The 22,058-nt window shown below is 43.8% G+C and overlaps 1 protein-coding gene across 1 annotated transcript; it reads right to left on the bottom strand.

Annotated features, from left to right (window-relative positions):
- Positions 1 to 2,058: 2,058 nt before the first annotated feature.
- LOC109385392 (gastrokine-3-like) lies at positions 2,059 to 8,125 on the bottom strand. The gene is made up of 6 exons (XM_019647625.1): positions 8,074 to 8,125; positions 6,178 to 6,231; positions 5,861 to 5,995; positions 4,205 to 4,312; positions 3,074 to 3,215; positions 2,059 to 2,153 (listed from the first exon to the last, which is right to left on the bottom strand). The coding sequence occupies exons 1-6, from the start codon at positions 8,119 to 8,121 to the stop codon at positions 2,059 to 2,061; spliced, it is 582 nt and encodes a 193-aa protein (XP_019503170.1). The 5' UTR covers positions 8,122 to 8,125.
- Positions 8,126 to 22,058: the final 13,933 nt, after the last annotated feature.

A 22,058-nucleotide genomic window follows, 5' to 3' on the forward strand; every position in this document is an offset into this window, starting at 1 on the left:
AGGCCCCAGAGAGTTCCCTTGTCCTTTCCACCATATGAGGACACAGTGAGAAGATGGCCATCTGTAGACCAGGAAGGGAGCTCTCATCAGACACAGAATCTGCTGGGGGCTTGATCTTGGACTTCCCAGCCTCCAGAACTGTGAGAAATAAATATTTGTTGTTTAGAAGCCACCAGTCAGCCTATGAAGTTTTTGAATTTTGTCCTCCCAATCCTAACTCCTAGAAGACCTGACTCCTGGTGCTTGCATGGAAGATTCTTTATAAGATAAAGATTGAACTTGTAGCCGGAAGGACCAAAATCTCCCTTGACAAGCCCTGGGAGGTCGAGAGGACAGTGCTCGCTGTTTCTCAGGATGCTATTACAGCCCAGCCAATGACAGCCAGGGGTGATGAAGCACCGGAGGGCAGCAGGCCCTGAACCCAGAGCCTCTGGGATGAACCCCGTCTAGTTGGCAGAGTATCTGCAGGGCGGGTAACAGATGGAGACAAACATGGTGGGTATGTATGGAGTCTTAAAATCTTTGGGAAGTAACAGGGATGTTATAATAGTCAGGTGGAGGCTGGAGGTGATGGGAAATTCAGGATCAGCTGAAGCTCAGATGTCTGGGGTGGGGATGGGGGGAGACTGGCGTAAGAGCAGTCGGTAGGTAGCAGCCTTCACACCATCACGGAGGTCCAGGCAACTGTAACAGGCACTCAGGCACATGGGACAAGACATTGGTCCCTGGAGCTAGGGGAAAGTTGGAGGCTGTGTCAGGGACAAGGTGTATACAGGTTGGGGTGGACAGACAGCCATAGTAACTTAAGTCTGGGGACTCGCTGGACCAGGCCTTGGGGGCAGCTCCTGCTTCATGGTCCTCTCAGGGCCTCTCATTGGCCAAGCCTTGACCTGTCGCATCTGATGCGTCCACTCTAAATGTGTTCATGCACATGTCTCTATTCTCCTTATCTTTGACAAGCCCTATGTGACCAAATCCATAGGTTCTGAGCCTCTAGATCACCCACCGTACCCTATTTAAGCCCAGTTAGAGGTTTATCTTGGGCCTTTCCCACGCAATTTCCTTTCCATTCATCACTTAGGTAGCCACGCCAGATCATGGCTCTACAGAGCTGGTACTCAGCTGTCTCCTACAAATTGGCTCGGGAGATCATCTGAGTCCTCTCATTCCATACACATGCACTATTCAGCACTGACCCCCTCACCTCCCGCCTCAGTCCCACCCTCTATGTAAAGTGCTCCGAACTCCAACGTAACCTTCTGTGGACACCTGTGCCTGTATCTCCAATACGCCCTCCTCTGTTTATTCTTGTTTCTAAGGTAAGGGGACCCAGGGGTGTTCTGTGTGGCGTAGGCCCCTGTCTCTGTCCCTAGATGAATGGATAGTTAAAGAGCCTGTGCCAAGAGGCCAGGCCCCTTATTCATTTGTAACGGAGAGGAATGCCTGGGAGTTACCACTGAGGGGTTTAGGCCAGTTCCAGAGGGAGGTCTGAGAGGCCTAATTTCACTTGCATCTCTCTCAGGGGTTTTCACGATGCGGGCTGGGCCACCATGTTAAACAGGCTTCCGTAGAAACTCAGCACCAATTTGCAGGAGACAGGGACGTGTCCTCAGGCCTGAGGGCTTGTCTGTGGCTGGCGTCATTTTGTTATTTATTTATTTATTGCCAAACTTCTCAAGGGATACCCCGATGAGAGGCCCTTAGAAATGAGACGTTCCAGGAGAGATACCGCCTCCTTCACACCATGCAGGTGTGTGCTTCTGTGGACTACATGTGGAGGGGAATGCCAGTGACTCCAAATAGGACAGTGCAGACAGGGAGGGCTAGGCCATCATCTGCTAGACCAGCAAACGCAAGAAACTTTATTATTCTAACCCCAAAGGAGAAACTGTACCCAATTCTCAAGATCAGGAAGCTGGGTCTTGGATTGAAAGGTAGCAGGTAGAAATGAGGAGCCGTCTATGAATAGAAGAGCTGGGTGCTGGGCCCCTGAGTGCTGGTTTCAGGCCAGTAGCCTTGTCTAGATGGGTCCATCCTCCACGGGGCTGATCTGGGGGTTCAGAGCCCAGGAATCTCACCACAGATGGAGAGCCCCATAAAGGACAGAAGCTGGACTTCAAAACAGGAATCAGGGTCCACTGCCAGGGCAGTACCTTCAAGAGGAAAGAGCATTTCACACACACACACAAAGATTCCTGAATCGCTTTAAGACCCCAAAGTAGAGGGGATATGTTATAACTTGCACCTCAATCGGTGGTGCTCAAGAGAACTCTACTAGCAAGAGGCTGGGGACGAAAATGGGAACTCTCCCCTGTGCTGTGATCATTGGCCCCACGTCCCCTCTTTCTCTACTCTTTCCATTTCTTTTACGGACTGTTCATCATCCCCCTTAACCTTCAGCCCCTCAAGTTCTCCCTGTTTTCCTGCTGGAGCCTCTTGCGATGAAGAAGCCTTGTTCAGTAGGCTAATGATACTAAGATGTAAGTGACAGGCAGCAGCCTAATGGGAAGAGGTTCCTGACTATATCTGGAACAGCAGGCAGATTTTGAAGTCTTACCTGGGAGCTGTTCAAGCAGGCCACCACTGATTCCCCCCCTATATCCCCTGCAGGGGCGCCAGCCACTGACACGGTCCTTCCCCAGTGTGGTGTACATCTGTTAGGGTCCTGCTTTCTAACTTCTGGGCAGTGTGAGGAACAGGACGACGGAGAAACCCAAAGCAATGGGTCTAATGGTGGGACGCCAAGCACTTGGTGGTGATGCTTGGGCAGAAGGTGATGAAGGTTGTAGTCAGGTGAGGGGACCCACCAACTTTCAAATCCCACTCATGAGATGACTGTCCTCAGCGTTCTGGTAAAGCTAAGTTAACTCTGCTTTCTGTTCTCAATGAGCCCTAGTGTCAGGACACCATCTCTGCCCGCTGAGGAAATATATCCCAGGTCACAATGTTTCGATACCCAGTAACAAAGATATGGAATAGACCCAAAAACTGTCATTAGAATTTGCCACTGACCTAAAAATCACATTTTTGTCGCACCCATGGTCTTGGGTTTCTAGGTAAGCTTTTCACACACCTTCTTTTTGCTGCTGGGCAAAGTAGGTGGGGACCTCTCGGCACATGTCCTTGATGGGAATTCCGTACTGGGCTAAGTTCTTGACCCGGCTGGGTACCACAGTGTAGGTCAGGCCGCGAGTGGACGGGTAATGCTCTGCAGCCTGCAAGAGGTGGCATTTCAAAAATGGTGAGGCAGCAAAAAGGAAGAGGAGAAACGTATTCCAGAGCACGTGGGCTATTTACAAAAAGAGCTGTGAAGCCAAACTTGCCCTTGTGTTTCGTTTATAGATGCAATATCATATCTGGCCACAAGGTGGCGGCATTACTTCAGAAAAATGTGTGCGAACCGGTCTTTGAGACAGTCTATTCCTTTAACCTCTCTTAATTGCTCAACTCTTCCAGCCTCCAATGCTTTTCTCACCTCAAACGACACCATAGAATAGTTTTAGAATTATTTGTTGCATTTATATTTTTTCCTTGTTATAAATCAGATGACTGCAATACTTTTTTACCTCCCTTGAAAAATATTAAGGTTTTTTGTTTGTTTGTTTGTTTGTTTTATGACCCAGAGTGCATTTCTTCTGAAGAACCGGTGACCCTCCTTCCGCAGACATTAACGTTGCCCAAATGTCCTGGGCAGGTTACTTAAGCAAATAACAGCAAATTTCAATGACTTGCCGAGGACTTCTTGCTGATTTTTAATTTATTTGACTACCCTTGTCATTTAAGAGGCTGAAAGGGAATTGCATTTCAGCAGTCTTGAGCTTATTTTTAACTAAAGATAATATGTGTGTATGTGTTTGGTATGTGAGCAGGGGAGGAGAGATGGCATGGGGACGTGAATACTCTACTGGTTCACTCAATGTTTATATTCAATAATTTATATTCACTAACATGTAGCTCACACTCTTTTGGAATACACAACAATTATGTCATCACATAGAATTTTTAATTGATCCAATTATTATTTGACTTAAATGGGCCATGGACTGGACTTGGGGTCCTTTGCACAACAGTGGGACTTCACGGGCATTAGAAACAAGCATGAACTGAGTTCTCCCTGTGTGGACAGCATCCTCCTAGAAGGCTGGGAGGCAGAGTTGGAAAACACCAGAATAGGAGGGAACCACAGTGAGCTGCTCTCACTTACCTGGTGGTCCAGGGCCTTGCTAATGTCATCCAAAGTTGGGAAGGCAGCTTGGTCCATCTTGGCCAAGATACAAGCCATCTTGCTAAACAGCTTAGCCACCAAGAGGGCCTTAAAGCAACACAGTGGAACCATGTCATTCAGCCAGTCACAGTAGTAATGGGCTCCTATTTGCCATCAGTGCTAGCACATAGCTGTTCTTTAGACTGTGATGTAGAGCCCCGCGGGAGAGGGCAGCCCTGGACGCCAGAGTGAGGGGCTAGCAGCAGGACTGGCCATGCACACAGAGCCCCACTACTCCCAAGGGCCTGGTGGCACTGCCCACTGCTGCAGGCATGAGGAAAACTCCCCCAAGGCTCCCTGTGCACCACTAATGGCCTGGTGGGATTAGAAACAGGCTCGGTCACAAAGCTGACCTGAAGGTCCTGTTCTGGCACTTAGTAGCTTCACCACCTGTAAAGAAGGAATGACAGGCCCTCCCTCACAGGGTTGTCATGAGGATGAGCTGATGAGCTGAGATACTTACTGCTTGTAAAAGCATCTTGCAAGTTATAGAGAGCTCTCGGAATATACAGAGTGATTAGGAGCCTTGGGTCCAGCCCCCTAGACCCTGATTCTAGACCTGGGTCTGCCACCAACCACCCCTCTGCATGGCCCTGGGCCTATCATATGGCCTCTTTGGATCAGAGTAGTGGTTCTCCAGATGTGTCTATCTTAGCCCAAGGACGCCACCTGCATCTTCCTCCTCCAGCCAGAGCAGTTCTGACTTCTGTTCCATAGAGTGGAACAGAGATGGAAATCCTAGACTACATGAACCTCTAGGATGATTCAGGAGATGTCTCCTTGAGGAAGTCAAGAGCAGGTTAGGTGAAGAGCGAGGGAGAAGATGTTTGGGGAAGAGAGCAAGCTAGTACAAGCGGGGGCAGAGACAAAGCCTGTCCTGAGAGGGTTAGTGTGGCGGTGGACAGAGGGGCTTCCAACCCACAGGGCCTGGGTGGCAGAGGGTCTGGGCCAGAGTGAGCAGTGTGGGCTTTTTCTTCATTTAATCCTCGCAGAGTCATTTCATGTAGAAAAGGTAGCTATCGATACTATTTTGTAGATGAGGAAACTGAGGCACAAAAATGTTGAGTGATGTGTCTGTCTCTCTATAGCTTTTCTATCAGAGAGCCAGGCAAAGGACATAGGTGGTCGCTCCCCAGTCCTGCATCTTTCTGCTAGGTCTTACTATCTAAGGAGATGGAAAAGTGGAGGCAAGATTTCTAAAAGTAAAAATAAATCATTCTTTTTTTGAAAATATACTGGTTGAAATCTGAGATCGAGACCAAATAACTTCAATAGCATATAACAGTCATACAAAATAGGGGTTCTTTCAATAGCTCTCTTATTTCAGAGACCTTTAGGAGCCAGGTGAAGTACACCTCACAGAAATGCAAACTAATGTGGAATCCCTACAGACCACAGAAGTTCCTCCTACAGCCACTGGCTCAGAACTGAAGGAAAGCTGACCCCTTACCTAGAGAAAGGTATTCCCATCAAGAGCCTAAACCTAGAGAAGGCAAATAGAGACAGTGTCTTCTTCTCTCTGGAAAAACATGAGGCTAAGTTTTGGAGCAGACAAGGCTTTCTTTGGCATTGTAATGAGCATGTCCCACATCTTACATGCTTGTAGTCCAAGACTCCATCCCATTCACTCAAAACATTGTCATCTTGGATGCTGACGGTACCTCGGAAGGCATTGACATGGATGCTCTGGGACCCAACAGATCCATCCAGAGGATGGCTGTCACTGATGTTCTGAAGAAAACCAACCAACAGGGAGAAGAGTTAGAAGTCCAGAGTTCCTGCTTTACCCATATCTTGCAGGTTTCAAGGGGCACTCACAAGATATTTGAGGCAAGTCACCCTGGGTTGTCTCCTAGAAAATGCTTCTGCTAAAGGAGGACTAGACTGGTTGGATGCCCTCCACCCTCACTCACCATCAGGGCCAGAGATGGAGTTAGGAAGAAGACCACAAGGATAGAAGGCACAACCTGAAATAGACACAAATATCAGTGTAACCTGGCTCCCTTAGTCTCAGATCAGCCCAGAGCCTGGAACTCATGAGCTCCTGGAGTGGAGCCTTCTCAAGATGATCTATGAGGTCTGACAATTAAGTTTGTGAACTTGTTGCAACAATGTTGCTAACCTTATTTTTTGATATCAGAGGAATTATTCATTATGAATTTGTACCAACCAGACAAACAGTTAACCAAGTTTACTATTTGGAAGTGCTTGAAAAGGCTGCGTGAAAAAGACGACCTGAACTTTTTGCCAACAATTCATGGCTCTTGCATCACAACAATGCACCAGCTCGCAAGGCACTGTCTGTGAGGGAATTTTTAGCCAGTAAACAAATAACTGTATTGGAACACCCTCCCTTACTCACCTGATCTGGCCCCCAAGGACTTCTTTCTTTACCCGAAAATAAAGGAAATATTGAAAGAAAGACATTTTGATGACATTCAGGACATCAAGGGTAATATGATGACAGCTATGATGGCCATTCCAGAAAAGAGTTCCAAAATTGCTTTGAAAGGTGGACTAGGCGCTGGTGTCAGTGCATAACTTCCCAAGGGGAGTACTTCAAAGGTGACAGTAGTGATACTGAGCAGTGAGATATGTAACACTTTTTCTAGAATGAGTTCATGAACTTCATTGTTTGACCTCATGTAACTTTCACAGTCTCTTGTGCCCCTGTGACCCCAATGTGTATCAGGAGACTATTCAATGTGGTTGGTATGGGGTGTGCTGGCTACTCAGAAGGCAAAGCTTTATCATTTGCTTAAGAACTTCTTTTGTTGTGCTCTACTCCTACTGTTAATCACTAGGTTAAATACTAGGCGACCTGACCAACCTCTTGATCTGCACACAGGGCAGGACTATCTTAAGACTAATTGTAAAATAAGTAATAAATTCAAGTTCTCAGTCTCCCCTTTCTACACCTTCTTCTCTCCTCCCAGCTACTGGGGACCCCTCTCTTAATCCTCCAGAACCTGATATCCTAGAGGGTTTTCCCCTCTAGATTCTCCCACCTAGCCTGAGAATAAAGGACCATGTACCATTTATTTACACCTTATTTGGAAATAGATTTTATTCAAATGTTACTCGTTCTTGAGACATTTTTAGTGAGTCATTTTCTCTTGGTGTAGCCTGCCTTACCTGTTGAGGCAATTTCGGGCATCGGAGAGTAAGTGGAAGAGAATTAGTGGGGCAGGAACAGGTTAGGATAAGGCTGTGTGACAGTGAGCCTTTCCCTACATGCCATAGTTTATCATCTGGCTCGCTCAGCTCAAGTGCACTTACAACATGAGCAGAAATCATCAGGCAACCTCCCACTCCTCCGTCCCCACAATATCCAATGCAGCATTCCACATGTAATGATGCAATAAAAGAAAGGCTCACCTTTAAAGGAAAATAGTTGCTCTAGGAACAATAATCATAATACAATGAGATTAATCAAGGAGATACCTGAGATGCAGCTAGCTAACAATAATATTTTATTAAACTATTTTGAGAGTTGGTGCCATAGATGAAATATACCTGAAACTTTACTTCACTGGCAACTTGTAAATGAGTCTAGGAAGAGAGATACCTACAATATGAATATCTCCTCAACCCTTAAAGGTTCTTGACCTTTTAAGAAACCCATCATTCAGATGTTACAAAACAGAAAGTTTTGCCAACAGAGAGACTATACTTCAAATTAATATTTGGAAATTCTATTTGGATTTAATTTGAAGTGTCCATAGGGGGAAGAAAAAGAGAACTGCCCTCTGATAATTTTGGCTCTGAAAGCGTAATCAGCTACATTTGAAATCAGAAAATATACTTACAAGGTGTTTCATATTCTCTCTCAGACCCCATGCAACTGCCTGCATCATAGAATTTTCCATGTGTCATTTATTTTCTAAGTCTGGTTTATATAGTCCTGGACCTTTCAACTGTTGCCATAATAAAGCACTGTGGGATAGTTAACCATAATCCAGATACCATTCAGGGGGAAAAAAGGCAAGTTCATGCAATCACAGTTATCACTTTTCTTTAACCACTTCTAAATATTTTCCCTTTACTGTGATACCTCTACTGGTTCCAAGGCAAACATAGAAAATGAACACGTCTTTGTGGGCCGGCGTGCCCATGACCTTAACGACCAGGGTAAGAATTGCAAAAAGTAGATCCCACAAAAATGGTTCTGACACAAAATCAATGAGTTCACTGTTTCTACTTGCCAATTTCAGAAAAGTTCTTTATTAACAGTGGAGGGGTGAGAGAAATCTTATGAAGCCAAACGAGACAGATTGGAATTACGAGATTAGATTGAGAAGCAATCTGGTTAGCTCTTCATCCAAACCCCAAATCACATGGTTTGTCCTTCAACGCCCTCTGCCCACTCACCGAGCTGGCCTTGTTTTACCTCTTCAAACACCCACCTCTGGTTGCCTTTCCTGATATTCTGCTATTTTGCTTTCACTATGTGGTTTGTCTCTCTCCTGCCAGCTTTCATTTCAGGGTGCTTTTTTTCCATAAAGGACCATTTAACCAGCCCTGGAACTCCTGAGACAATGAGAACACCTTCCTATGGTGAGTCAAGCACTAATTCAGGCCTTTTCATACATTATCTTATTTTGTTCTCAAGCTGTTGGCTGGTAGTAACCCACCTACCTGGGTCAAAGTCCAAAACACCAGATCCAAACAGATATGTTTTTTTCTTTTTTCCTCAGAGAAGATGAAATATATGGATGAGCTAAGGCACTGAAATGATCAAAGAGGGAAGACGGACAGCTCAGTCCGTGCCGTGCTTGATGTAAGTTGGCAATGGGAGGCTGAAGTAGATGGGCCTTGACCCTGGGCTCAGACAATCTCGTACTTATCTCTCCATTGCTGTCAGTACTTTGAAAAAAACCATGCACAGAGCACATGTTCAATAGCTATTGACTGAATCAGTATTAAACGAATGACTTTCATTCTCCTACATGTGGGTATCCAGTTTTCTCAACACCATTTATTGAAGAGACAATTCTTTTCCCATTGTGAGGTCTTGGTGCCCCCATCAAAAATTAGTTGACCGTGTATACATCTATGTGGGTTATGTCGGGGATCTCTATTCTGTTCCACACTCCTTTGTGCCTGTTTTTATGTTGGTACCATACTGTTTTGTAATATAGTTTATACCATAGCTTTGTAATATGGTTTGAAACCAGGAAGTGTAATGCCTCCAGCTTTGTTCTTCTTTCTCAGAATTGCTTTGGCTATTTGGATCAAAAACTTAAATGTAAGACCTGAAACTGTAAAAGCCCTGGAAGAAAACATAGAGGGAAAGATCCTTGACATTGATCTTGGCAATGATTTCTTGGATAAGCCACCAAAAGCACAGGCAAAAAAGCTAAAATAAATAAGTGGGACTATATCACACTAAAGAGCTTCTGCATAACACAGGAAACAATAAATTGAAAAGGCAGCCTACAGAATAAGAGAAAAATTTGCAAACAATATATCTGATAAGGTGTTGTTATTCAAAGTATATAAAGAACTCATACAATTCAATAGCAAAAAAGCAAATAACCCAATCAAAAATGGGCAAAGGGCCAGAATAGACATTTTTCCAGATAAGGCATATAAATAGCCAATAGGTAAATGAAAATGTGCTCAACATAATTAACCATCAGGGAAATGCAAATTAAAACCACAATAAGATATCATTTCACACCTATTAGGATGACTATTATAAAAAAGAAAAGAGACAACAAATGTTAGGGAGGATGTGAAGAAAAGGGAGCCCTCATGCACTGGGAATGGAAATGGGTACAACCACTATGAAACACTGTATGGTGGTTCCACAAAAAATTGAACTACCATGGGATCCAGCAATCCTGTTCCTGGGGGTACATCCAAAGGTATTGCAAAATAGTATCTTGAAGAGATATCTGCACACCTATGTTTACTGCAGCATTATTCACAATAGTCAAGACATGGAAGCAACCTAAGTGTCATTTGACCGATGAATCAGTAAGAAGATGTAATTACACACACACACACACACACACACACACACACACACACGGAAAGAGAGAGAAAGAGAGAGAGAGAGAGAGAGAGAGAGAGAGAGAGAGAGAGAGAGAGAGAGAGAAAATATTTAGCCATAAAAAAGAAAGAAATCCTGACATTTGCAATGACATGGATGAATCTGGAGGGCATTATATTAAGTGAAATAACCCAGACAGAGAAAGACAAATACTTTTTGGTATTACTTACATGTGGAATTAAAAAAAAAAAACCAAAAAAACCCCAGTTTTATAGAAACAGAGAATAGACTAGTGAGTGGTTGGCAGAGCAAGGGGGGCAGTGAGGGTAAATGAGGTGATATAGGTGAAAGGGAATATATTTTCAGTGGTAAGAATAAGTTTGTAGGATCTAGTGTACAGCATGGTGACTATCGTTAATAATACGGTATTATATATGTTGAAGTTGCTGAGAAGAGATACGTATTCTCACCATGCACGGAAAAAGAGTTAACTATGTTACCTATGTGATATGATGGATGTGTTAATTATCTCGATCTTGGTAATCATTCTACAATGTATTTGTATATCAGATCATCACAATGTACACTTTGAATATACTCGTATACAGTTATATTGAATACATGTAGTTATATTTGTGAATTATCCCTCAATAAAGTTAAAATAAAAGAATAGCTTCTCGGGACTAATGGAATGTCAAGCTTTGTCTCTAAGTAGGTTGTAGAAATGGGGAAGAAGTAAATGTTAAGCCTTCTGTTTTGAAGCCCAGTGAGTTTGTGAGGAGCTTTGTAGAGCAATTGAATTTGCAGCCAGAAGTGATCTTAAAATCCAGAGTGAATTCTGTAATGAAAATGTAGAAATCACTAGGAGAGAAAACAGGAAAGATTGTGAGTTGTAGAATATCAAAAGAAAATATAAGTGTATATAGTAATAAGATACCTTATCGCCTTCATTGTCATGACTTCGCTTGCTTCTTTATTACCAACTGTGAGTTAGGAGAAGCAGCGACTGTTAACTCATTTTAGAGATAGGACGGGCAGCCCCATAGACAACTCTCACTAACCAAGGCCAAACCCCAGTTCTGCAGTAACCACGTTTATCAGGGCAGAGTTAAAATCTGAATCCTGGTCTACGGACTTCAAAGGTTCCAACTCCATGCATTTTCCCCAACAATGCACTGCCATTTGGGACTCATTCACTTCAAACTGTAGATTAACAGAGCAAGGCTTCCTGAGAAAAGAGTGTTCTACTTTCATGTCCCAGTCTATCGCTGTTTGCTTTTCAGATAACTATGCTGAGCTGCTAATTTTCTTGGAGTCTCTCCCCAGGCAAACGGGCCAGGAATCATTCAAGTCCCAGGCAGCCAATCACCACTCCTCCTATCCCTAAGTCCAGGTTTGAGGAGCTTGGGGACCAAAAATAAAGGCAGCTGTGTCAGAGAGTCAGAACCAGAGGTGATCCCAAATGTGTTTTTAATCATGGACCTATCAGAAAAAGAAGGGGCGCTTCGATAGGAATGCAAGCAAAATGGAGATTGGAGTCAGAAAGAGGCAAAGTAAATATCAGGCCCTAAGAAATCAGAAAACCATGAGGTGGACAAACTCTGTCCCTTCTGAGTTCCCCACTCACTAGCATCTGGCTAGAGAAGGGGTGTGGATGTCTGGAGGATAGTCATCCAATCCCCCCATCCCCAATTCTCCTGTAAGATTAGGCTCTGGGGTCACACTCTTCAATTGGTTGGGGTCTCTGTTGAGTAATGACAAAACGTTGAGATTGCCTTACTCATGTAAGTGAGCCTATTATTGAAAGAAATGATAATTATAATAGTGTTTGAATGCGTGTTAAAATACTGACATGCAAGTTAAATAAACTATTTAGCCACATATTTAAATCTGCACTTAATTCTGCAAATGCCAACAGCCACGTGTCCAAAGGAAAAATCAATGCAGTCAAACCGTGGAGTCTCATTAAGGAGTGAGCTTTGGCCAAAACCAAGTTTGGAAAGCCCTCTCTTTGCCCTCCATTCTCTCTTCTATTTTCCAATCCATTCCACAAACTCTTGCAAGTCTTGCTACCTCGCTTCTCACAAGTCATCTGAGGACGTCCATGCTTTGGCCCTGGCTAATCTTTGCAGCCTTGTCTTCCTGTTCTTTCCAACCCGTGCCCAGACGCTAACCAAATCTGGCTCTTCACTCTCCCCCACTTGTAGCCCATGGTTTCCTAACTCCCATCCTGCAGAGTTCTTACCCTACTCATTGCTCCTATCCATTTTTCAAGGCCAATTTGAAGAGTGCCCCACTCTCCAGCCTTCCTTCACCCCCCAGCCAATTGGGATCTCTTCTTTCAAAATATCATAGTTCCTTGCTCGTAACTTTCTTTCCTATTTACATTCTTCATTGTGTTATATTTCCTTGTGTAGTTGACTGATTCGGCCATTAAGTTGCACATTTATGTCCCTAGACTGTAAACTTTGTGAGGTTAGAGACTGTATCGTTCTCTGCTGCAGCTCTAACATCTCATACTTAGAACAGTACCTGACACAGAGCAGGTACTCAAAAAATATATATAGATGCTACGTAAATGAATGAATGGATTGCGCTGATGGTATTTTATCCATCTCTGTATCTCCTAGGAGTACTTAGCAGGGTCTAGAACATAGGGAGTGCACAGTAAGTAAGGTTGAATTTAATGGCAAACCATAGAATCAAGTATTTAATATTAATGTGAATGAGGGAAGACCATTGACATCTGAACCGAATAGCATGTACAGCAAGGACAAATTAGAGTTTATAAACTCCAATTATAGTGCAATTACAAGGTTAGCAGAAAGATGTTAATATTTTTGTACTTGGATTTGAGGGTAGGGGGTGAAGAAAAAGGAAAATGAAAGCCAGGCATCTGCAAAGGTGTTTGCCTTTTATCTTACATCCTGGAACCTCTGGCAAGAGCAAGCAAGACTCCCTCGTCCTGCTTGGTGTTTGCTAAACACCCTTTGATTTTCTCTATAATGTACCCACCACCGGCTTTAAACCAGAAACTTCCTCATCCTTACTTTATTTTCTAGTTTTGTCCTGGAATGCAGACTCCTGTATTTATCCCTGTAATGGTACCGATGACATTTAACTAATCTTTTCAACTTTGCAGGACTCAGTGGTCACCCCAACTGATGTATTCTTTTCTTTTTTAACTCATAAAGTTTTGCTCATGCCCTTCTTCCTTGTATTCCTTCCCAATCTCAAAGAAAATGAAAACTAGAAATCAATCATTAATCATGTCACTTTGGCCACACACCGACTCTCCTTCTGGTATTCTTGTTTGGTTTGGTTGTTTTTAATTAGTTGTTCTTTCCAGAGTCCAACACACAGCGTATCTGAACTTCGTCCAGGTGCCACTTGTCTTATATTCCTATATTCAATTAGGATTATATTCATTTGTTTCCTGTGGCTGCTTTAAAGGCCCGCAACCCTGTCCGCTCTTTCTCGGCCCTTCAGGTTTTCTCCTCTCAGCCCCCTTCCTTCCTCTATTTCTGCATACATCCTGAAACCCGGATCTGGCCTGTTAGGACACTGACCACCCAGCCTCACTCTGCTCTTATTATCTCTTCCGTTTCTAAATCAGTTTCCCTGGGTGTTGTCTCCATCCTTCCTTTTGTCCTCCCTGAATCCTGGACCCAAATGTTTTTTCCAAAGTAGACACCCCGAGCCTACATTTTCTGAGCAGTGACAACTTTCTAGCATCCCTTATCTTGCTGCATCTTGTATCTACCCTGAGCTGCTTATCTCTATGTCCACCCAACTTGCAACTGCTTGATTACGCCCACTTCTCCAGGAAGTTCATTCCAGGTAAATTGGCAGCCAGGATCCAGTGTACCCTATCTTGATAGGCGGCTGATATCATCTTTTACAAAGTTAACTTTTATAATAGAACTTTTATTAAAGCAAGAGTTTTTAATCTAAGCCCACGATTTGTGAATGGTTCTAAACTAAGCCTCCTGAAATTTCGTGTAAAACTTTGTGGGAACGTGATAAGGTTTGTTTCCCCCAGAGAGAAGAGTCACGCCCTTCATTTAATTTTCAAAGGAAACTTATCTTAAAGAGTTTAAGAACCACTGCCTCAAAGATCCTCTTTTCCCCATAGAAAATTTGTATTTAGTGCTTCTCTTTTAATTTGTGTTCTGATGTCCTACTTTAGTTCACTTGGGAAAACTTCAGAAGAGAAGAATAGTAAGGAAGGTTGATTTTAGGTGGTAAAACCATTTTAGAGCTGGAGATAGTAGCATTTTTACCCATCTTATAGATGTGGAAACTGAGACCCGGAGAAGTAGAGAGCATGTCTAGCCTGTGGTCATACAGCAAGTTAACGACAGAATTGGGGCCTGTGTGCATTGCCTGCATCTTTCCATTAGGCTCATATCCTCCTTCCAGGCTCTGCATTACCCCTTTGAGGAATTTACCTTCTGTTTAACCCAGGGCCTCTACCAGTCCAATAGCTTATCTTCTTGCAGATTCTTTGGCCAAAGTCACTCATTTCTAAAAGATGTAATTTTTTTTTTAAAAAAAGATTTTATTGGGGAATTGGGGAAGGGAACAGTGTTGGGGAATTGGGGGAGGGGAACATTGTGTTTTTCCAGGACCCATCAGCTCCAAGTCAAGCTGTTGTCCTTCAGTCTTAGTTGTGGAAAGTGCAAGTTCAGCTCCAAGTCCAGTCGCTGTTTTCAATCTAGTTGTGGGAGTGCGTAGCCCACTATCCCTTGTGGGAGTCGAACCAGCAACCTTGTTGTTAAGAGCATGCACTCTCACCAGCTGAGCCATCCGGCTGCCCGTTAGCAACTCTGCAGCAGCTCAGCTTGGGTGCAGCTCACTGGGCCATGTGGGAATCGAACTGGCGACCCTGTTACTCAGAGTTTTCACTCTTAACCAACTGCGCCACCCAGCTGGCCCCGAGATATAATTTTAAGACTCTCTAACCTGGGGCCTTGAGCTAGGCTTTGTAGAAAAACAAACCAAAGAATGCAGAAGGATTGCTCTCCCTGGAGCAGCAACTTGGAGCCTGTAACCTATGACTTCTCCTCTGGGCCTCACTGTGGTGGTCCCTCTTAGTTTTCCTGATTCAACTATCCCAGAGACAAGGCCTCACCAGCTCCAGACCGCCCAGCTTTTGTCCCAAGATGCAGCTCCAACGAGTGAGAGGGTAGAAAATGAGCTGCTAACATCTCTGCTCTTCTTGTCACCACCGACCTCTATCCTTCAACTGATAACCTCTTAGGGGAGGAAAGGGAGACAACTTCTCTGAAGATGTGGCATTTTTCCTCTTTGGCTTCTAAATGCCTTGATCTTCCTACCCAAGAGAATGGAGTGGGGGGGGGGAGAGAAAGAGAGAGAAAGAGAGAGAGAGAGAGAGAGAGAGAGAGAGAGAGAGAGAGAGAGAGAGAGAGTGTGTGTTATGGGGAAGGCATGCAGTAGGGACTTGTGTGCCCTCATGATACACATGCTATAACTGTAACCTTGCACTTGCAGTGTTGTCATCTCATTTACTTGAAAAAGAACTGTTAGAAGAATATAAGATCAACTTTATTCTCTAGAATATTCTCTTGTTATTGTATGCCCTTTGCATTTTTATCTTAAATGTTTTGAAGACAATATGGAATATTGGGAAAAGCGCCAAACCCAAAGTCTGGAATTTAGGCTTTTACTGTCAGCTCTGTCTTCTGTGTTCCATACTCACTGACTGCCCTTTTGTTCTCCAAAAAATGAGGGTTTGGAGGTTTGGCTGACATCTTGGATGCCTGCAGAAAACCCAGTCAATAAGCAGTGGGAACCAATTCTATTGATATCTACTTACTTTTCATCAATCAATAAGTGGTGGGAGAACCCTCTCAGAAACATATTTATTTTATTTTGGGGTGGAGCAGGTGTGAGGAGTTAATTTGCTGACACTGTCTGTAAAGGTGAATGTCCTTTTATATGTCATGAACTCATTTATTCACTCACTCCTTGAACAAACATGCCTTGAGTATCTTCTATGGAAAAGGTCCTGGTGCTGCAGAGGTCTCAAAGATGAATAAGAAAAGTCTTTACCTCCACAGAGCTTTCTGTCAACTGTGGGAAGTAAGATGTTTAACTTAACATGAATTTGTAATATATTCTGACTGTAAGCAGTCTTGATGGGGACATGAGGAAGTGTTATTAAGGAAGGCAGATATAAGAGTTGGGTGGGAGCCAGGATCCAAGATTCTCAGGGTTCATGAGACAACATTGCCAAATCTCTCCAGGGTTAGACCTTCCCAGGCGAAACAAATGAGCCCTTGATTGTGGCACCCCATCCTGGATCTCCCCCACCTCTCAGTATGTGAAGGCTCACTTGGAGTGGAACTGACTTTCTCTCTCCTGCAGGACAGCCTAATTGATAATCCACCCGCTTGGCTTGGGGCGGATTTAGGGTTGGGGGAGTCGGCGGGAGAGAGAGTTCGCTTTCTTGTTCATCAATTCCCAGTTCCAAACCCTGCGCTTACGCTTTGGGTCAGGCTTCGTTCATCTTGCCCCTGGCACCAATGCCGTCTTCACCTGTACCAAGAATGGCCCCGGCTTGCTCTGGCGCTGCCATAGTCCTGTTCATTCCTCTTTCTCAGACAGATATGAAACTGTAACGTCTAATTACACTGAGCTTGAACCTGGCATTTCACTAGATTATATGGATTACCACCAGGCCTTAATTTGTCCCCTCTCCCTTCTGGCTGGAATCTGTAGGTCCTACGCAGCCTGCCCTTTATCTTTTATGACATAATCTGCTTCTGTTTGCTGAGTTTCCTTTTCTGGCTTTTCAAAATGATTCAGTTCATTTCATTTTAACAAATGCATTTGCATACTTGTAATGTACCAGGCACTATGATAATATGGAAGAGACATAAGTGAGTGAGATATGGTCCCTAACCTCTTAGAGCCAACAGCCTAGTAGGAAGTATGGCATTGGACATATTCATCCATTCATCTACTGTATTTCCCCATGTATAAGGTGCTCCCATGTATAAGACGCACCTTAATTTTGGGGCCTGAAATTTGAAAAAAAATGTATTACATAAAGTTATTAAACTCAAGTTTTATTCATCATAAAATTCATACAACTCCTCATCACTGTCAAAATTCCCAACCATTAGCTTGTCCTCATCTGTGATGACGAATCACTGTCTTCATATATTGCCTCGTCCTCAGTGGGAAATGCAAGTAAAAAATCTACAACCACTGTATAAGACGCACCCAGTTTTCAGACCCCAAATTTTTCAAAAAAAGATGCGTCTTATACATGGGGAAATACAATAATTGCTCATTTATCCGACAATATATTGAGCTTCTACTAAATGTTTGACAGCATTCCAAGTATTGGAAACACAGTGGTGAGCTTGATGGAGCTGGTGTTTGATGATAAGAAACTCCCAGTTATGGAGGAGATAGAAACTTAGTACATAAACATGTTTGTTATTTATCCCTCCCCCATGTATTCACTTCTTTCCTTACCCAGCTTAAATTCTATAGCCAATTATTATAATCACTACCATAAATATATCCTCAACTCCCTTTCCCAACTCTTGTTTCAATAAACTCTTGATTGAACCACATTGTTGCCTACTCAGTGGCTGGAGAAAAACACACAGCCATGCTGAGTGGTCTAACTTTAAAACCATGTTCACTTACCTCTAGTGTGCTCTTACAGCTAACAAGCAATTGTACCATATTCCTCAAGTTCAATCATACTCTACCGTCCTGGACAATGATTGCATGCCTTTTTCTTTCTCCACAAATGCTTGATATCTCGCCTCTGTCCTCACTCTCGGATGATGATCTTGTGTAGTTTGTAGCTCCATTACTGGCCTTACAAGATCTTTCCAGTATTGCAGGGGTAGGAAGTCTCAAAACTACATTTCCCAGACCCTGTCGTCAGCTTTCTGGTTAAGTTCTGCCAATAGCAGGCACTGCCCAAGACGAGAAGGCGGGAGGAGGGGGAATCCATTCTGATTCTGGCTCCTACCAGGACAGCTGCTGAAAGGCAACTGCAGACTCCAGCCTGCATGCTTCAATCACATCAGCTTTTCTGGCCTCTGCTACTGAGAAGGAAGCTCCTGCTCTGCATTTGCAGTGACTTCATCAGTAAATCAGTGGTCCCCTTATAGGTAACATCCCCTCTCTCATTAACATCTTCAGCCCGTCTAACCCCTTTACAACCAATTCCTTGTATTAAACTTCTCTCTGTTGGAGGACGTTCCCTGTTTTCCAAATTGGACACTGACTGATAAACCTTGCTCCTTATTTTATTGAGAATATGGAAGTTCTCTGAAAAGGATTTCCATTCGCTCCCACCACCATGTCTACCTATCTACCGGCATCTGTGTGTATAGACCAGGGGTTGGCAAACTTTTGAGATGGAAGAGCTTCCAGGGGTTAGCAAACTGTGGCTCGCAAGCCGCAGGCTCTGAAGTAAAATGGAAAATGAAAATAAAACTATCATAGTTTCATTTATAAAATTTTTAAAGGATATTATTCACATAATGGTGATTATGTCAAAATATACTTATGGCTCTCGAATAATTTTTAAATTGTTGTGAGGGACAGGATTGGCTCTTCCAGGGGTCGGCAAACTTTTGAGACAGAATGTACCCAAAGAGCCGCATGTGGCTCGCAAGCCGCAGTTTGCCGAATCCTGGTCTAGACTAACGTCATTCCTATTTCTAAGGCTTGTTTCTCTCTGTTCCCAGGTAAGGTTCAGCTCTGCTTCAGTTCTAGGTCCCATTCCTTCCCTCCCACTCATGAACTTCTCTATCGCTTATCAATTTCTCTTCCCTCTGTCATTCATTTTTGCTTCTCTTATGAATTATTCCCATAAGCAAAAAACTACATGCTATTACATCAACTACATTCAAGCAAAATAAAACAACAATAACAACAGAAATTTTTTAAAAAAGAAACTCCTCTTCTGACAGTCCTTCCCACTCTAAGTACTAGTCCTTTTCTCTCCTTCCATTTAGAGCACAATGCCTTGAAAGAGAGGCCCATGCTTTCTCCTCCCTGCCTTCCTTTGAGCCCACTCCCATCATCAAGTTTAACCCAATACTCCTGCCCTTAACAAGCCTGATGACTCCCACAACACTGAATGCAAAGGGCTGTTCTCAGCCCTTCTCTTATTGGACAAACCAGCAGCATTCGGCACAGCTGAGCACCCACTCTCCGCTCAGCAGGGCTCCAGGACACCAGCTTTGCTGGCTTTGTTCCCACTATTCCAGCTATTCCTTCTTTCTTCCATTTTCTTAGACCTTAGTCCTTGGAACTTTCCTCTTTTCTGTCTATATTTAGCTCATTTAGTGATGTCATTGACTGTTTAAAGTCTTTCCATAAACTCTATATTCTGATAACTCTCAAGCTTATATGTCCAGCCCAAGGCTCTCTCTTAGCCTCCAGACTCATGTGTTAGTTCTCTACTTGATATTTAACTATCTAAATACCTGTGGCCCACAGTTTTTCCTGTCCTTCTCAGGGAATGGAAGCAACATCCTTCTACCCACTAAAGTCAATCAATGCCATCATCTTGACTCTTCTTTCTTTCTCATCCATACCCAATCTATCAGGAAATATTTTCAGTTCTACCTTCAAAATATATACAGGATTAAAATAATGTCTCATCAACTCTACTACTACTACCACCCTTGTTTAACCCACTTCCTCCCCCCATCTGTCAATGGAATATTTTGAAAGCCTCCTGTTAAATCCTAAGGTAGATCTTGTTATTTCCATGATCATTATGGTTTCCCACCTCACTCAGTGTAAAAGCCATTCAAGTGACAGGGAGCTACCAGGGCCTACAGGGACAGCCTTCCATTACCTCTGTGCCTCACCTCTTGCTGTTGCTGTTCTGACCCCTCAGCTCTGGCCACTCTGGCTTCTTTGCCTCGGGGCCTTTGCATGTTCTGTTCCATCTGCCTGGAACTCCCCCCCCCCCAACCTCCAGGAGTCCTTGTGCTGCTCCTCATCTTTTAGGTTCAAGATTAACTTCAATTAGGCCTTCTCTAGGCTCCCTATCTAAAACTGCACATTGCATTTCCAGCCCGGTCACTCTCTGTCCCCTTCTGCTTTATCTGTCTCTACACTCTGATCACAGCCTAACATACTACATAGTTTCCCTATGTAACCAGACCCGGTTCTGCCACTAGAATGTAAGCCCTGTGAAGTTAAGGACTGTTGTATTCTTTGTTTAGGGCTGTATCCCCAGTCCGTAACACGATGCATAACACCCATAACACCCATTTCAATAAATGATTGTGAACGAAGCAGTAAATCATTCATATAAGTGCCCCCAGCAAAAGAAAAGAGTTATGTGACAGAGAACAGTAATAAGGACTCGATTTAGATGCAGGAGCAGTAGGAGGGGCCTCTCTGAGATGTGGGCTAAGACCTTCCAGAAGCGTGACCCCATTAGGAGCATGGGTTGGGTGGGGAAGGGGCTGGGTTGACTGCTTTGGTTTGCCCGGGACTGAGGGGTTTCCTCAGTGTTAAAATGAAAGTGCCAGGCAAACTGGGACTGGTGGATCACTCTAGAGGAGGGGGAACACAGTGTCCCCAGCAGAGCCTGGGACAAGCGCAAATGCTCTGCTGGAAAGGCCACAGGGCCAGGCTGGGTCAGGGGTTGTTTCCTATTGTACTTGCGAGGGGAAGCCACCGGACGGTCTTTGAAAGGCCCTTTCTAGCTCTAGGCGGAGAATGAGCTGGAGGCCAGGCCAGTAAGAGTGAAACGTGGAGGCTTGTTATCTCCAGGTAGGAAGGGTTATGAAAGGGGGTCTGGGTGTTATGAGTATCAAGGCAGATTCATTCCAGACCTTTGGAGTGGGGGTGGGAGACAGGCTTGAGTTATTGCTACCTTGTCTCTTGTTGGACACAGTGGGCAGATTGGGGCCTAATTTCAGTTAATATAGGCACTTACTGAGAGTTGCTAAGTGGGTGAGATCGGAGTGCTTTCTTGATAAAGAGAGAGCTTGTCAAGGGGGATTTCTAAGCCATTTTCTACATCACATCAATAGAGGTGTTAATCCTCAATCTAGATAACAGAATCATTCAATTGCAGACTTTGGCTTTAAATCCCACTGCAGATTAACCAACTGTCAAAGACCTCAGCCGACAGCAGACAGGCCTTGGTGATGAAGAATACCAGATTTGTGCGGCAGGGACTGTGGACATTCCAGGCCTGATTCCCCACCAGGGGCACAGGGGCAGTGCCCATTAGCTCCCGGAGGGCCCAGGGTGCTTTATGCCCTGCTGTTGTCATCATACCCCGGGGTGCAGGGAGAACCCTATTCTGTGCCAGACTGTAAGGCCAGACTCTTTAAGATAGAAACTAGAATCTAGGAAAAGAGATTGGCAAACAGACGAGCATCATCAAAACAGTTTTGCCCCTTTAAAAATAAATTTTTAAACAGATGAGAACATTACTAAGCACCTTGAAAATGAAATTGACCCTAACATTCTCACAGAGCTGTGATTATTCTTGTGTAATCCCTCCTGATATTTTCCACGAGAATTTACCTATTAACATAACTTTCATAAATAAATGCGCACCCTGAACTTTTTATAATTATATATTTCAATTAATCATGCAAAGAGTTTTACAAAATGAGGGAGGAGAAGATGTACAAATCCAGGATAAACATGGAGTTTCTTTTCTAATTATATGCTTAATATTGCCATGAACGTCTTTGTGTGAAAACGTTTTTATTCTTTTGTGTTATTTCTAAAAGATAAACTCACAGAAGTTGATCAAAA

The sequence above is a fragment of the Hipposideros armiger genome, unplaced genomic scaffold (assembly GCF_001890085.2).
Source record: "Hipposideros armiger isolate ML-2016 unplaced genomic scaffold, ASM189008v1 scaffold_114, whole genome shotgun sequence".
In the NCBI taxonomy this organism is placed as follows: Eukaryota; Metazoa; Chordata; class Mammalia; order Chiroptera; family Hipposideridae; genus Hipposideros; species Hipposideros armiger.

Bases quoted from the DNA above. Each gene is read 5' to 3' on its own strand.
- LOC109385392 (XM_019647625.1), bottom strand. From the start codon at position 8,121: ATGATGCAGGCAGTTGCATGGGGTCTGAGAGAGAATATGAAACACCTT. The intron at 4,313-5,860 runs GTAAGATGTGGG...TGTTGCTTTAAG, and splicing joins GAGTCTTGGACTACAAGCAT to GCCCTCTTGGTGGCTAAGCT. The intron at 3,216-4,204 runs GTAAGTGAGAGC...CACCTCTTGCAG, and splicing joins GCAAGGCCCTGGACCACCAG to GCTGCAGAGCATTACCCGTC.